Raw genomic sequence first — 18,295 nt, forward strand, 5'->3', positions numbered from 1 at the left:
AGGGCAACCAAAGGACACTTAACCATATATTCTTTTACCTTTTTTATTGGGCTCTAACTCCCCTTATTTCTGATAGCTGTGTGTGTGTGCCCTAATGACCGGATAAGGGCCAAATGCATGTTATGATTTTATTATTTTTTTCGGGCTTGGGGTTAATAAATTTGCTTCTTTGACTCAAGAAAACCTTATTTGTTTGGATTCTTATTGCTCACAGCTTAGATAGTAAAATACATTCTGACCTGCAAAAGGCATATCCTCGTAAAAAGAAACTTCATGCCATGACCAACTGAAGAAGTTGAATAGAAGGGAGCCAGTTCACTCCTTCTCACCTGGTCGTAACACTAATGCAGTAATACTAATTATTCCTGTAGTGACGTCAAAGATTGCCGACATCTACAATACGTAAGTTATTTCTCACTTGATAAGCTGCCAAGCCTATTCCATATTTGCTTCCAATAATCTTAACTTTAAAAATTCCTTACTGCAAAATAATGTTAACGTAGAGTCATAGATCACATTAGGCCATTGATCCATTATGCCTATGACAGTTCTTAGAAACAGCTGTCAAATTAGTCCCATTTCACTGTTCTTTCCCCATAATCCTGTAATTGTTTCTTTTTCCAATGCCTTTTGATATTTACTATTCAGTCCACTTTCACCACCGTTTCTAGTAGCATACTCCAGATTATCACAATGCACTCCATAAAAGAATTGCTCTTTCACGCCAATCTGGTTCCTTTGTCAATTATCTTAAACTGTGTTTTCTAGTTTCTGACCCTCCTGCCAATGGAAACAGTTTCTCCTTTACTATTAAAACTTAACATAAAGTTGAACACTTTTATCAAGTTTTCCTTTAGCCACCCCTTAACTTCCTATATAATCCAATGATCAGCTTTTTAAATGGCAACACTACTGTTTGGTATGTGGCGACTTATTTTGGGCCATATGTTCCCTTAAAATATATTGTTTTTGATGAATATTCTGAGATCTACCCAAGAAGTTAATTTCGTCACTGACAGCATAGTGTTCAGGTTTCCAGGTACTGGATCCAAAGGTATTTGTTTTCGCTTTGTCATTCTCCATGCCGGGAAGAAGAGTAGTATTTTCATTGGTATTAGACTATGAATTGTTGATATATATACCCTCCTGGAGTCTGTTGGTATTGTCCAGTTCAGCTTCCAAGTCATATATGGTTAAATCAAACATTGGACGGTCGATGTAATTGTGCTTTAATGGTTGTGTTTGGTTTAGTCTGCTCCAGGGATCCTCCAATATTTCAGAGTACTTTTTTTGTTCTATTGAATTTACATTAACTGCAGGAGCTGGGACACTCTTCCTTGCATGTGTTAATCTTCTCTGCATGTGATCTTTGAATCTACTGCCAGGCGGAGATGCCCAGGCAGAATCTTTGATCCAGTTGCCATTCTTCTCTTCTTGCTTTGTTTTAGTATTTTTGTAATTCTGTTTTCTCTTTAAATCTCCACTGGATACCTCAAGATTCTGTGAAACATCTTCACATGGTTCCCTGTGAGATAAGTTAAAACAAAGATTTCTCAAATGACGAATTCCAGTGTTTTTACCATTCATTCTGTTTCCAGCAATTTTCATTTACACTACTAACTTTATAAACATGTGCTCCTAAACAGAGACACTACATTTTAAAATGTAATGTTCTGCTGAAATTTCTGAAGATATAATAGCTTAACATGTCAATAGTGTGATACTTACATATTACAAAAGCTTCAGGTTCAATTTCTGGTGTGCTAAGTTAAATGGATCCCCGCTTTCAGAATGAAGATGGGAGGAATGTGGACATGATAATTGGGCACATAGCTGTGAGCATGGGAGGGGGCAGAATGAGGAGCCAGCACTTATGCTTCTGATTGCTATTCAATGCCTTCACCCTCTCCATTACAAATCTGATTATGTGAATTTTGAATGACAACAGACTTGGCCATAATAGTCTATAGCAGTCAAATACCCTGTCAACACTGTCCTGGTGCACGTGAAACATACTGTCTTTGGTAAGGTACTATGGCACTGACAGCACCCCTGAAATTGATTCCCCAGCATGCATCTTTCTCCCTCTTCAGGAGATGAGGTGTAACCAAAATGCTGTGTTTTTATCCAGGTTTCCTTTTGGTAACTGCTTCTATAGGATAACACAGTGGATGTAATGTATTTGCATTTTCAAAATATCATTGATAAGGTACCACATAATAGACTCATAACTAAGGTCAGAACATGTGGAGTCAGGGGAGAGGTAGCAGAATAGATAGCAAGCTGGCTACAAAATAGAAAACAGTGCAGTTGTTAAAGGTAGCTACTCAAATTGGTAAAAGGTGAGAAGTGGTGTTCAACAGGGTTCAGTGCTGGGACCAGTTGTTCACAATTTATATGAATGATTTGGACTTAGGAATCAGAAGTTAATTTTCAAAATTTGTAGCAACACTAAACTGGGAGGTGTAGCAAGAGTGTGATAAAATACAGGAAGATATTAATAAATTGGCAGAATAAGCAAGTTCTTGGCAAATGAATTTCACCATAGCGCATTTTGAAGGGATAAATAAGGAGGCTACATACAGCTTGGATAACAAGAGCCTGAATGGGGTAGGGAGAAAGGGATCGAGAAATAAGATACAAAAATCACTAAATAATGCAGATGAATAAGTCAATAAAAAAAAAGTAAACCAAGCACTGGGGTTCACTTTTAGAAAGACAGAACTGAAAAGCAAAGATGCTAAGTTAAACATGTATAGTATGTTGGCTTGACCACACTTGGGAATACTGTGTACTGTTCCTGTCTCCATATTGTAAAAAGGATATTGTAGGCATTGGAGAAGGAGCAAAAATGATGATTTTTAAAAATATTAATTCAAGTGATGTGGCGTCACTGACTAAGCCAGCATTTATTGCCCTCCCTAATTTCCCTTGAAAATGTGGTGGTGAGTTGCCACCTTGAACTGCTGCAGTCCATTTGGTGTAGGTACACCCACAGTACTGTTAGGGAGGGAATTTCAGAGTTTTCATCCAGTGACAGTGAAGGAACAGTGATATAGTTTCAAAAAAGCTTGGTGTGTGGCTTGGAGGGGAACTTCCAGTTGGTGGTGTTCCCATGCATCTGCTGCCTTTGTCCTTCTAAGTGGTACAGATTGTACGTTTTGAAGATGTGGTCTGAGAAGCCTTTGGTGAGTTCCTGCATTGCATCTTGTAGATGGTACAGATTGCTGCCTCTGTGTGTCAGTGGAGTGAAAATTTGTGGATGGTGTGCCAATCAAGTGGGCTGCTTTGTCCTGGATGGTGTCAAGCTTCTTGAGTGTTGTTGGAGCTGCACTTAACTAGGCAAGTGGAAAGTATTCCAATACACTCCTGACTTGTGCCTTGTAGTTGGCTTTGGGGAGTCAGGAGGTAAATTACTCGCTACAGGATTCCTAGCCTCTGTTCTGTTCTTGTAGCCACAATATTTATATAGCTAGTCCAGTTCAGTTTCTGGTCATTAGTAACCCTCAGGGTGTTGATAGTGGGGGGTTCAGCAATAGTAATGTCATTGAATGTCAAGGGTGTCATGAAGAGATATTAATTATAATGTTTTTGGAAATTATTTTTAAATTGGACTTGTAGTAGGGTCTGTGTCTATGTGTGTGTCTGTGTATGTCTTGATTGGATTAAAGCCAGCTAGTCTGCATGCTTTGATGTATAGTAGTTTGATATGTTAATTAGATAAATGTAAGGAGTAAAAGGTAAAGTACAATTTGCATTTGTTGAATAAACCATTCAAAAGAATGGGTAAAATCTTGCACTTAGCTGGGAGACACAAAGAATGTGTTGCTATTACTAATAGCATTGGTGGAATGAAAGGATTATTGTTAGGAGAGGTAAAATTAAAAAAAAACTAGTAATACAATGGAAAATTTACATTCAAAGAGGAAGCTAGGTATAAACAGAAAGGAGTTTGTGTGTATGAGTCAGAGGCATGTAAGATCTAACCAGCCTGTAAGCGTACAACTGTGCAAAGGAACCAAAGTGAAAGGAATAAAAACAAAAAAACTGCGGACGCTGGAAATCCAAAACAAAAACAGAATTACCTGGAAAAACTCAGCAGGTCTGGCAGCATCGGCGGAGAAGAAAAGAGATGACGTTTCGAGTCCTCATGACCCTTCGACAGAACTTGAGTTCGAGTCCAAGAAAGAGTTGAAATATAAGCTTATATTTCAACTCTTTCTTGGACTCGAACTCAAGTTCTGTCGAAGGGTCATGAGGACTCGAAACGTCAACTCTTTTCTTCTCCGCCGATGCTGCCAGACCTGCTGAGTTTTTCCAGGTAATTCTGTTTTTGCAAAATGAAAGGAACCTCATTTTGAATTTGTAAGGTCAAATGTGCTTTGCCTGGTATCTGTTTAAAGTCTATGGGTTATTGTTGCCTTGGTGAAGATTTACCTGGGAGTGATTAATTTGGGGATTTGTTTATAAGTTATTATGGGAGTAACTTGTAGACATGTGTATGTGTTTAATTAGTTGATAAAACTAAATTAAACATTTATTCATTTATATAAAAAAACTCTTGAGGCTTGGTGGTTTTATTCCTGAATTCAGAGCTGCATCTCAAACACACCAATTGAAAATATAGGTTATGACAGTTGTTCAAGTTTCTTTCTGGGATTTAAACAACTCAGCCTTTAATCAACTGCTATGTCATAACAAGGGGCAATGGATAGATTCTCTTGTTGGAGATGGTCATTGCTTTGCACTTGTGTGGTGTGAATGTTAGTTGCCCCTTTTCAGCCCAAGCCTGGATATTGTCCAGGTCTTGCTGCATTTGGACATGGACTGCTTCAGGATCCGAGGAGTCACAAAATGGTGCTGAACACTGTGCAATCATCAGCGAACATCCCCACTTCTGACCTTATGATGGAAGAAAGGTCATTGATGAAGTAGCTGAAGATGGTTAGACCTAGGACTCTACCCTGAGGAACTTTTGCAGTGATGTCCTGGAACTGAGATGATTGACCTCCAACAACCACTACCATCTTTCTTTGTGCTGGGTATGACTCCAATCAGCGGAGGGTATTCCCTCTGATTCCCATTGAATCCAGTTTGGCTAGGGCTCCTTGATGCCACACTCAGTCAAATGTTGCTTTGATGTCAAGGGCAGTCACTCTCACTTCACCACAGGGCTCTTTTGTCCATATTTGAGCCAAGGCTGTAATGAGGTCAGGAGCTGAGTGAGCCTGGTAGCACCCAGGCTGAGCGTCAGTTAGCAAGTTATTGCTAAGCAAGTGCTGCTTGATTGCACTGTTGATGACCCTTTCCATCACTTTACTGATGATGGAGAGTAGACTGATTGGGCAGTAATTGGCCGGATTTTTGTGTACAGGACATACCTGGGCAATTTTGCACATTGCCAGGTAGACAGTTTTGTGGCTGTACTGGAACAGCTTAGCTAGGGGCCTGGCAAGTTCTGGAACACAAGTCTTCAGTACTATTGCCAGAATATTATCAGGTCTCATAGACTTTGCAGTATCCAGTACCCTCAGACGTTTTTTATCATCATATGCAGTAGATTGAATTGGCTGAAGACTCGCATCTATGATGCTGGGGACCTCCAGAAGAGGCTGAAATGGATCATCCACTCAGCATTCTAGCTGAAGATTGTTGCAAATACTTCAGCCTTTTCTTTTGCACCAATGTACTGGGTTCGCCCATCATTGAGGATGGGGATGTGTGTGTGGAGCTTCCTCCTTCAGTGAACTGTTTTAATTGCCCACCTCCATTTATGACTGGATGTGGCACGATTGCAGAGCTGAGATCTGATCCGTTGTTTGTGGAATCACCTTAGCTTTGTCTGTTGCATGCTACTTATCTTGTTTGGCACACAAGTAGTCCTGATTTGTAGTTTCACCAGCTGGACACCTCCTGTTTAGGCACACCTGGTGCTGCTCCTGGAATGCCCTCCTGCACTCTTCGGTGAACCAGGGTTGATCCCCTGGCTTGATGGTAATGGTAGAGGGGAGATATGCTGGGCCATGAGGTTACAGATTGTGGTTATATACAATTCTGCTGCTGCTGATGGCCCACAATGCCTCATGGATGCCCAGTCTTGAGTTGCTAGACCTGTTCGAAATCTATCCCATTTAGCACTGTGGTAGTGCCACACATGATAGAGCGTATCCTCAATGTGAAGCTGGGACGTCGTCTCCACAAAGACTGTGCAGTGGTCGCTCCTACCAATACTGTCATGGACAGATGCATCTGTGACAGGCAAACTGGTGAGGATGAGGTCAAGTATGTTTTTCTCTCTTGTTGGTTTCCTCACCATCTGCCGCAGACCCAGTCTAGTTGCTATGTCCTTTAGGACTTGGCCAATTCGGTCAGTAGTGGTGCTACAGAACCATTCTTGGTGATGGACATTGAAATCCCTCACCGAGAGTATGTTCTATGACCTTGCCACCCTCAGTGCTTCCTGCAAGTGGTACTCAATATGGAACAGCACTGATTCAATAACTGAGGGGGTGGGAGTGCGTGCTAATCAGCAGGAGGTTTCCTTGCCCATGTTTGACCTGGTGCCATGAGACTTTATGGGGTCTAGAGTTGATGTTGAGGTCTCTCGGGGCAACTCCCTCCCAACTATATATCATTGTGCCGTCACCTCTGCTGGGTCTGTCATGCCAGTGGTACAGGATAGGATGGTGATGGTGTTATATGGGACATTATGGGCGGGATTTTCAGCTTGGCATGTGGGTGCACGTCTGAAATGCACGAGTGTGAAATAGCCCGCAAATGATGTCGGGTGAGCGTCCCAACATCATGGTGCACTCCCGCGATATTTCGTGCGACAGTCAGCAGCATGTCTGCTGACAATTAATAGGGCTATTAAGCCCCTTAGTCAATTAATTAAATTGAATTTTTCGCTGCCCCCGGGTGAATAGGCCAGGCGACCTTTGCATTTTTTGCAAAACCTCATCCACGGGGGTGGTGAGGTTTTGAACAGTGACTAAAAAAACAGTAAAAATTTTTAAAACTCATATTTCACATGTCCCTGTTCATGTGACAGAGTCATAGGTGGGGACATGTTTTCCTTATTGCTAAAATCTTAATTTCTCAAGTTAAAAATCTTCAGCTCCCTGAGGCAGCTCCATGCCTTCAGGGAGCTTTTGCTGAGCGCACCCCTGTGCATGCGCACACTTCAGCACTCGCGCTCCTCCTGCTCCCACCCAGGCAATGCTGAGGTTATCAGCGCGTGTTTCATGCTGGCCGGCCAGTGTGAGATCGTGGTTGGGGCCCTAACGTGGGCGGCGGACCATTGCGTGGCCTCTCCCAGGCCCATCCGCCGAGGGGAAAATCTGCCCCTATCTTAAGCTTTGATTCCATGAGTATGGCTATGTTAGGCTGTTGCTTAACTAGTCTGTGGGACAGCTCTCCCAATTTTGCTGCAAGTTGCCAGGAGTTTGCAGGGTTGATAGGGCTGAGCTTGCTGTTGTCGTTTCTGGTGCCGAGGTTGATGTCGGGTGGTCCGCCCAATTTCTTTCCTTATGGATTTTCTAGTGATTTTGATACATCTGAGTGGCTTGCTAGGCTATTTCAGAGGGCATTTAAGAGTTAACACATTGCTGTGGATACGGAGTCACATGTAGGCCAGACCAGGTAAGGGGACAGCAGATTTCCTTCCCTAAAGGTCAGATGGGTTTTTACGACAATCGAGAACGGTTTCATGGCCATCGTTAGACTCCTTAATTCCAAACTTTTTTATTGACTGAATTGAAACCATCTGCCATGGTGGGATTTGAAGTTGGATCCCCAGAGCATTACCTTGGGTCTCTGGGATTACTAGTCCAGTCCCAATACCACTATGCCACCACCTTTCCCAAGCCTGACACCAAGACTCATCAGGAAAGGCTTTTCTCCAGAAAAGGGAAAATGAGGAGTGACCTGATACAGGTCTTCAAGATAATGAAAGGCTTTGACAGGGTTTCCGTTTTTGGCAAAGTCCAAAACTAGAAGTCATAAAGACAAGATAGTCACTAATAAATCCAATAAAGATTTAAGGAGAAACTTTTTACCCAAAGACTGGAGTAATTGGCCTTTGACAGTTCGGTGGATGTGCAGCCGATTCCGGTGCGTGCCTGCTGAATTGAAAATTGGAATGACGCGTGGTGATGTCAAGACGCGTGCCCGACGTCACTGCGCGTCATTTTACACGTTGGTGAGCGGGGCCCGCCCTTGTTCGCCAACCTGAAGATTCTGGCCCATGACTAAATTGATGTGTTTAAGGGGAAGCTAAATAAGTGCATGATGGAGTAAAGAAGAAAAGGATATTCTGGTTCAGTTAGATAAAATTGAGTAGAAGGAGGCGGTGAAGCATAAAAGCCTACATAGACTAGATGGGTAGCATGGTCTGCTTCTGTGTTGTACACTCGGTGTAACTCCATGGGGAGAATTTTCTCCCCATTGAGTGTGGGTGGGCAGGAGCGGGTGCGGGCAGCAACCGGCTGTATGCTGCCATTTTATGTGGGCGGGCCAATTAAGGCCCATCCAGCGAGACGTGCATCTGGAAGCGCTGAGTGTTCCCTGCACGGGCAGGGGGAGTAGGCTGAGTCGGGGCCTGCGCTCTTTTGCGCGCATGCGTGCAAAAGAGCGCAGAAATCTCCCTGAGGTACGGAGCTGCCTCAGGGAGATTAGGTTGGTTTTTTAAAATTTTAATAAAGAAGAAAATTTTTTTTTTAATACAGTCCCCTCATGTGACAGTGACACATGAGCTGGGACATGTCAATGAATTTTATTAAAAATTTTTATTAAACTTTAAAAACCTTCATGAAACCTCATCGTGCCCGTGGAGGAGGTTTCATGATAAATGCAAAGGCTGTCTGGGCTCTTCGCCTGCCCGCCAAGCTTAAAATTGTATGGGCAGCTCAGTTAATTATTTTATTTGGAATTTAAATGGCCTTAATAGGCCTTTGACAGTTTGGTGGATGCGCAGCTGACTCCGGTGCGTGTCTGCCGAACTGAAAATTGGAATGACGTGTGGTGACATCAGGACGCATGCCCGACGTCATTTTACATGTTGGTGAGCAGGGCCTGCTCCCGTTCGCCAACCCGAAGATTCTGGCCCATGACTATATTTGATAATGGGTAGAGCCTTTGGCTCGGTGAGTAGGAGCAGGGCCTGCTCGCCGAGGCATAAAATGATGTGCTGTGCGCCTGACAAATTGTCAAAGGCCTATTAAGGCCATTTAACAATCAATGAAATCATTGACCTGATCTGCCCGTCCAACCTTAAGGTTGACGGGCAGGCGAAGAGCCCAGGCGGCATTCGCATTTATCATGAAACCTCATCCATGGGCAGGATAAGGTTCATGACGTTTTTAAAGTGTTGGAAAATTTTTTAACATTAATTGGCATGTCCCAGCTCATGTGACAGTCTCACTGAGGGGACATGTCTTTAAATTTTTTTTCTCCCTTTATTCACCACTGTGCCTCGGGGAGATTTCTGTGCTCTTTCGCGCACATGCGTGTGAAAGAGCACAGGCCCCGACTCAGCCTACTCCCCCAGCTTGCATAGGGTGTGCTCAGCGCATCCGGGTGTGCATCATGCTGGGCGGGCCTTAATTGGCCCGCCCACGTAAAATGGTGGCATCCAGCCAATCGGGGGTGCCGATTGGCTGCGCACCCGCCTGCACTCCCGCATAATCTCCGCAATGTTTCATCAAACTGAACATTCCAAAAATCTATAGTATAAGTCACCATGTTAATTAATAGGCATAACCTTAAATTAAAAACAAAAAAACTGCGGATGCTGGAAATCCAAAACAAAAACAGAATTACCTGGAAAAACTCAGCAGGTCTGGCAGCGTCGGCGGAGAAGAAAAGAGTTGACGTTTCGAGTCCTCATGACCCTTCGACAGAACTTGAGTTCGAGTCCAAGAAAGAGTTGAAATATAAGCTGGTTTAAGGTGTGTGTGTAGGGGGCGGAGAGATAGAGAGACATAGAGGTGGAGGGGGGGTGGTGTGGTTGTAGGGACAAACAAGCAGTGATAGAAGCAGATCATCAAAAGATGTCAATGACAGTAGTACAATAGAACACATAGGTGTTAAAGTTAAAGTTGGTGATATTATCTAAACGAATGTGCTAACTAAGAATGGATGGTAGGGCACTCAAGATATAGCTTTAGTGGGGTTTTTTTAATATAATGGAAATAGGTGGGAAAAGGAAAATCTTTATAATTTATTGGAAAAAAAAGGAAGGGGGAAACAGAAAGGGGGTGGGGATGGGGGAGGGAGCTCACGACCTAAAGTTGTTGAATTCAATATTCAGTCTGGAAGGCTGTAAAGTCCCTAGTCGGAAGATGAGGTGTTGTTCCTCCAGTTTGCGTTGGGCTTCACTGGAACAATGCAGCAAGCCAAGGACAGACATGTGGGCAAGAGAGCAGGGTGGAGTGTTAAAATGGCAAGCGACAGAGAGGTTTGGGTCATTCTTGCGGAAAAGGAATGACCCAAACCTCCCTGTCGCTTGCCATTTTAACACTCCACCCTGCTCTCTTGCCCACATGTCTGTCCTTGGCTTGCTGCATTGTTCCAGTGAAGCCCAACGCAAACTGGAGGAACAACACCTCATCTTCCGACTAGGGACTTTACAGCCTTCCGGACTGAATATTGAATTCAACAACTTTAGGTCGTGAGCTCCCTCCCCCATCCCCACCCCCTTTCTGTTTCCCCCTTCCTTTTTTTTCCAATAAATTATAAAGATTTTCCTTTTCCCACCTATTTCCATTATAAAAAAAAACCCACTAGAGCTATACCTTGAGTGCCCTACCATCCATTGTTAATTAGCACATTCGTTTAGATAATATCACCAACTTTAACTTTAACACCTATGTGTTCTATTGTACTATTGTCGTTGACATCTTTTGATGATCTGCTTCTATCCCTACAACCACACCGCCCCCCTCCACCTCTCTGTCTCTCTATCTCTCCGCCCCCCACACACACACCTTAAACCAGCTTATATTCCAACTCTTTCTTGGACTCGAACTCAAGTTCTGTCGAAGGGTCATGAGGACTCAAAACGTCAACTCTTTTCTTCTCCGCCGATGCTGCCAGACCTGCTGAGTTTTTCCAGGTAATTCTGTTTTTGTTTTATAACCTTAAATTAAACCAGTTGCGCTTTATAATAACCACAGAAAATAGTATTTTGAATTAGAATAGGTAAAATGGGATTGGGATTGTTATGTGTTTCAGAATTTTTTGCAAATTTGGATTGTTGAAAGTAAATACAATTGATCCAAATTTCAGTTTGGAGAAAATAAGCAAGAGCCAAAAAGTTTGTCATGAAATGTTAGGTTATTAGATTGGAAAGAATGACTTAGTTAATATGTTTTAATTGTTTAACATTGGCCATTTTATACAGTACTTATCACAATTCCCCATTTAAAAAAAAAATTGTCTGTACTTTTGGGTTTCATTGATTGCATTCCTATTGGGGAAGCATTATTATTTTATGCCACTATTGCTTTTAGTTTTTATGTTTTTTTAACACATTTATACATGTAATCACAATATTGTCTTTATACCTGTATGTAATTATTGTCTTGCGAGGTAAAATAAAAATATTTTGTAAATAAACTATTACAAAAGTCAAGTTTAATTATGTTGATTCTTAACAATTTTGTCATTTATTGTCCAGTTAAATTTATACTTTTGCTGCCTGATCTTGGATATGCATTTTTATTTGGCATTGCCTTCCTGTTATTAGTTGCTGATTTGACACACTTACATTATTTAAATTGTATTGCATTTAAAGAAATGCTAAAAATCTAAATTCGGTCTGAACAGCTAAAGGAACAAATCAGATTCCTATTGACTTCTCTGTAATTGGAAGATTGCTATAATGTCTAGTTCTGAGTACCAATTCGTTCCTACCATTTCAAAATGAAAATTTGTCATTCTGTTTTGACAAATTCATTAGTAAGCTTTTGTGACATGATGCTGATGATGAAATTGGTGGTTAAAATTAAATAGGCCTCTTATTTTCTTGGGATCTCTTTTTAAAAGATTGACAATGGCTATCCTGCACTTGTGAATAGCTTTTAAATAAAGCACAGAGAAATTATTGATATTTTTCTTCTGTCATACAGATTATAATACAATTTAATCAACAATCAAAAAGTTGTTGCTGATCTGTTCAAAGCAGTAAATGGGGAATATTCACTTTGAAGTGGTTTTTACCTTTAAAAATGCATTGTAGACCAGGAATTGAATATCAGAGAAGGTGTACAGGAAAACCACAGAATTGTACAGTGCACTTACATTATTGCATCTGTGAAAGCACCAATAACCGATTTGAATGGAGGTCATAAATTATCTATTGTTAGTGCAGTTCTGAGGCATTAACACTTTGAAGATAAAATTACATTCCCAACTTGTGGCACAGTAATTTTTCTTTAAGTGTCTCATGTCCAAACAGATATTTTTGAATTGAAGGTAAAAGTTTGGGGTTGTAGGTTTTTGGTGTAACTGACCTTGTACAAGCAACCTGTTGCCCTTAGATTCTCAAAATATTATCAACCTGTTGAGTTTTGCAGGTTGAATTTCTGCATTATGGGACAATTACTATTATACATTCCACAACAATACAAAAATATCATTGGACCGTATTCTAGGCTCTTTTCAGCAAAAATGCAAAGGAAGGGACTAAGAATGATTTACAGGCAGATAACATCTAGATGTCATTCTCCTTCTACTCTCCTTCCCCCACAGTCACATCTGCATATTCCAAATCAGCGTTTAGGATCCTTTCACCTCCCACTTGTTTGAAGATACTAAATTATCTTGGAGCAAAAATGCAGTAAAATGCTACAACTTTGGTAGTTCAGCGTCACTTCAGGAAAACTAAAGATGATGAAAATGTGGGGAATTGCTCCAATTTGTTTTATATGCACAGACAATTCTGGAGAGCTTCAAGAGAGTTTTGTGGAAAGATTGGCATTAGAAACTGCATAAGCAGTTATTTGTAAATAACTTGAGGCAGAACAGCATTTTCCCAGTCATCTTTGATCAAAACTGGTCTAAGTATACAATGCTTTCTAGTCTGCAAGATAGAAATTTGTGTTAAATCATGGCTTTCATCTCAGGGGTTCAGGATTTAACAACAAAAAATGTGTTATCTCATTCGCATGTTGCCAAACAGATTTAATTCAGTACAAAAAAGTTACAACAGTATTACAACAGCCAGTAGGTCCTGTTTTGTCTGCAGTTTGCAAAATATATAATCAGCTTAACTCCTCAAATTATATTTTATATTTCCCTTTTTCTTGAGGGGATTTAAGATTGAATTTGACCCCTAATTTAGTAGCATAATATTAAAATGTGAATTTATTTAGAAATGTAGAAGCTTGAATAAGGATTTTTTGAAAGTAGAATGCTTTCAAAACATTCAAAAAAGCAAGCACTGGAGCAGTTTTACGTTGTATTTATATTCACTAATTGTCAAATTTTGCAAAGAATTAATAAGACATAGTTAGAAAAGTGCCAATTGAAGCAATTTACCATTAATTCTTTTACATAGCTAATTCTCATATGGTCAAAACTAACTACCTTCAATTTAAACATGATTTGGATTACTTTTAAATGGGATATGGGATTCCATCCAAGCATTGAGTCTAGATTATATAAACCTTATATTCCCAGAAATTGTTATTTTTCCTTGATGATATCTACTTCTGTTAGTGTCGATACTGTTTGACTGAACAGTACTGAAACTAATTGAAATATTGATGTGCTGGATCTTCCTGCTTTAGCAATGTCAATATTGGACTGTTAGTGTGTTATGTGTCTGCACTAGATTTTTGTGTAAGAATCCCTGGCTATTTGGAAGATGTGTTGAAAGTGTGTTTTTGCATGCTCACTGACATCTTCACCAGTTGAACCTCTGCTTTGGTTTGGAGATAGAGAAAATCTAGAACTACCCCATTGCATAAAATTATTGCCATAGAATGAATAATAGTCTACAATACAGAAGAAAACCATTTGTCTCATTGTACTGTGCTGGCACTTTGATAAAACATTCCAAAACTAACCTCACTGCCTTGCTCTCTCACCATAGTCTTGTAACTTCTTCTGCTTTAATATTAGCATTTAGCCCTTAAAAGATTCAATTGCTTTCACCTTTACAACTTCCTGTAAAGGAAATTGCTCTTAACCCACATCTTTACTTTCTTAGTGACAATTTTAAATTTATAACTCTTCATTATTGACTCTCTAAACAGCCTATAATTTTACAAATCTCCTCTTAATCTTCTTTGCATTGGTGGAAATAATCCCAGTACTTCAAACCTCTTCTCATGTTTATTGTTTTTAATTCCCGGCATTTTCCTGGAATCTACAATCTCCATGACTTTAGTGTCATTTCTATAAAATGTTGCCAAAATTGTGCACATCACTAAGGCCTATCACCTTGTACAGAGTTGATCATTATTTTGCACCTGTTTGTAAAACCCAAAAGGCTATCCTTTTATGGCCTGACTTATCCGTAGTTGTACTTTGAAGATATTCATGTGAACCCCCAGCTCTGTTCCATGCAGTTCAATGCTTTTTGCTTCAGTGTGTGCACCCATTCCTTGCTTTTGCCTCAGAAAACGTATCAACATTAAACTTCTCAACATTAAATTGCATTTACCAACCAACTGTCTTTTCCACAAATAGATGCCTTTTGCAGTCCGCTTCATTGTTTGCCAAACCTTTACTTTTGTGTTGTTTGCTGTTTGCATTTTGTGCTTCCTTAGCTCAAGTCTAAATCAGCATATATCTACTAAGAACAAAAAAGTAGACCCAGCACTGACCCCTGCAATATTTAACTTCCAAAACTTTCTCCAATCTGAGCAACCTCAACCATTTGTTATACTTCCATCAACAAACTTTTTTTCTATGTTGCTACATTTTTTCTTATACCTTATGCCTGAATTTTTCTGGTAAGCCTCCCAAGAATCATCCTATAAAATATTTTTTGAAGATCTATATACATTATATTTTCTGCATTCACTCTCTCCCTCCAATTGGCCATTTCTTCAAGAGACTCAATTTTTAAAAAAATGAATGCATATAGGCCATCCTTGATTATTCATGCTTTTCAAAATGTTCAATGCATTCTCCAGACAAAGCCTCTGGTATCTATTCTCTAACTTCTTACAACAGGCTAAGATACCTCAGGATCTATTGACTTATCCATCTTGAGTTCTACCATTTTTTTCAGAAGCAATTCCTTTTCTATCGTTGGAAGAGGTGGGCACTGCCATGGCAGCAACTGATCCTTGATAGAGTGTCTGCAGGCTGCCATGTCAGCTTCCAGTACAGCACAGGTCGAGGCCTCTCAATGTTTCAGTGCTGCAGTAGAAGATCAGATGGAGGTCATGAGATTCCTTACTGCTGGTATGCAAGCTCAAGATTCTGGCATGCAGATACACACAGCTGTCATTGTGAATGCAGTTCTCACTGCTGTACAAGGCATGCAGGCTCTGACAGCATTTCAGCAATCTGCGCTCTAGATTGAGGATTAATGAGGTGGTGCCTGTAGAAATGGCAGTGGCACTGTGGAGCATGTACCTTCAATCCTCTCTCGGGATGGTAGTATTTGTGCTCCCACCATGGTGTCCTTACTGTTGCTTCTCAGCCAGCCAGCCCAAATTGCTGTTGTTCATGCCAATGTAGTGTTATCCAAAGTGGGGTCCTCGAAACCCAAGGCTGATCGGAGGCCATCTGCAGTATCCCCCAGTGAAATTCAGCAGCCTTCCACCAGCCATGCTGCAGCCATTGGGGTAGCACTACATAGGTCAGGTAAGGGTAACTGCAAGACAGGCACTAAGGGGTGATAAGTTTTTTTGTATTATTGATGTGTTTCTGGAAAAAGTTGCTGAGTGAAGATTTTTGCTGTTGGCCTTTATTGAATGATGTTGGCAAGGAGATTTTGTGATGGGGAATCTGAAATGGAAATACTGTTAGGGAATGGTGGATCCATGTTGGAGGGGGAGAAGTTCATTTCAACTGAAGCAAAACCTCACTGTGTCCAATTGCATGTGGTGGATGGGTCTTCTCCTCTTCCCTACATGGTTTCCTGATTCCAGGAGGTAATGATGAACCCTCATAATTGAAGGTTGTGGAGGGTAAAGCACCACCATAATCATGGACACTTTCGCCGGCAAGTACTGTAGAGATCCCCCTGAGTGATTTAAGCAGCAAAACCTTTGGTTTAGTAGGCCGATGGCTTATTCCATGATGTTGTAGGTGACTCCATAGCTATTTTTGAAGGCCCTCTGACGTCGCATGGTAGGAAGATGAAAGAGAATCATGAGCTGTATTGTGTCATGTGTCTTGGAGCCCTGAAGATGATTGGTATCACTGACTGTCACTGGATAAAAGCATTATGGGTACTGCTAGGATAGCAGGCATTTAATGAGATTAAGTTCCTGTTTTGGTCAGACACCAACAGCCCAATGAGAGAGTGATGGCTCTTACAGTTGTGGTATCTCTTTGGTTGACTTAGAGGGGCCCAAACAGCCTACACCATCTTGAAGCCATCCTGGTGAATCCACATGCTCTTCAGCCTGATCTTCACTCCTCTGTACGTGCTTCTGTGATCTTCCTGATGCTTCTATGTGTGACACATTGCTGATGTTGCCAGCTCGCACCTGGAAGGATCTCATGGCATAAAATGTGAGGGTGATGGTGATCTTCACAGCCATTGGGTGAGCAGTCCTCACCCTGGTTTGTGGCTCCAGGTCATCATGAAGGAGGTGCACATCTTGTCACTACTGTCTTTTTGTTGTGTAGCCTCCTCAGGCACTGTTCCTGGCTCATTGCTATGTAGGAATGATGCACCTGGCAGACCCTTAGTGCATGTCTCTATAGAAAGCCCTCCTTCTTCACAGAGCTTCCCCTCACTGCATCCTTCTCTGCATATTCTACTCATGTTGCAGAGCTTGGCACTGCATCTACTGCCCTCATATCTATGCAAAGAAATGTCATTTTATGCCTTCCTGTGGTCAACAAAAACCTCCAAGTTCCACAAACTTTGCCTGAACAAAAGTAAATCATAAGCACCTCAGCTGCATCTTGCTGAGTGGCCCTTTAAAAAGCTCCAGAACAGGGCCAATTTACTTCATATTGCTTGTTGTTTCAGGAGGATTAAGGAAGGTGTTGATTGCACATTCATTGACCAATTTTGGTATCTTGGCATTGCATCATCTTGTTTATGTCAAAAGTGTAATGGTCTCACTCTTTCAATTTCTTTGGGTACACACAGGGGATGCACTTGCACATGTGAATTCAGTGCACTAACACTGTGCAGGAAGCAGCCAGTGGCAGTTCATACAGAAGAAAACATCAGGTAGACCTTTGTTGCAGTGTATACAAATGAATTTCACGCCCTTGCAGTTCTCACTTGTATCTTCATTTATAAAAACTGACAAAATATTTACTTAATATATCTCTGTCATACTTTTATCCTCCACAATGAGATTTCCCCTATTGTCCATGTACAGGCTACCCTATATCTGACTGCAACTTTTTAAAATCTTATTAAAACCCTTATTATTTACACTGATATTGTCCACTAGTCTTTTTCCTGTTCCCTTTTAGCCCTTCTAATCTCCCTTGACACCTTGCTACTACACTTTTTATATTTATTCATAATATTCTTGAGCATTATTAGCTCTAGTTTTGTCATAGACTCTCTTTTTAAATTTCAGTTTATTTTTCATGTTTTTATTTGGCCCAGATCGCTCCTTATCTCATTGAACATAGCCTTTTTTATGATCCAGCACCTTTGGTTTTTAGTTGTTCTCTTCTATTTTTAGATTAAACTAGCTTCATGTCATTATTATTTCTCAATGGGAGAATGTCTCTGTAGCGAACCAATGTTTGGTCTTCATTAAAAAATACTGGAGATCGCACTACAAGATGTGGCGTAACACATCAAATGTTTTCTGTTCATTGAAAGGTGCTTTTCTAAGGAGACGTGATGACATTCTGAGAGAGGATGAAGTGTTATACGAACATATGAAATAAGAAGCAGGAGTAGGCTGCTTGGCCCCTCGAGCCTGCTCCACTATTCAACAAGATCATAGCTGATCTGATTGTAACCTCAACTCCACGTTCCCATCTACCCTTGATAATCCTTCACCCCCTTGCTTATCAATAATTTATCTACCTCCACCTTAAAAATATTCAAAGATTCTGCTTCCACTGCGTTTTGAAGCAGAGTCAAGACCCTCTGAGAGAAAAAACATTCCCCTCATCTCTGTCTTAAATG

At 40.9% G+C, this 18,295-nt stretch overlaps 1 protein-coding gene across 1 annotated transcript in view; it reads right to left on the reverse strand.

The window, feature by feature from the left end:
* Positions 1-1,119: 1,119 nt before the first annotated feature.
* Positions 1,120-18,295, reverse strand: part of LOC121281536 — a 40,152-nt gene continuing 22,976 nt past the window's right edge. Inside the window, exon 6 of the mRNA XM_041194485.1 lies at positions 1,120-1,525. Within this exon, the coding sequence (XP_041050419.1) occupies positions 1,120-1,525 (406 nt within the window). The remainder of the gene's footprint in view (positions 1,526-18,295) is intronic.

The sequence above is a fragment of the Carcharodon carcharias genome, chromosome 8, assembly GCF_017639515.1.
Source record: "Carcharodon carcharias isolate sCarCar2 chromosome 8, sCarCar2.pri, whole genome shotgun sequence".
NCBI classification, from domain to species: Eukaryota; Metazoa; Chordata; class Chondrichthyes; order Lamniformes; family Lamnidae; genus Carcharodon; species Carcharodon carcharias.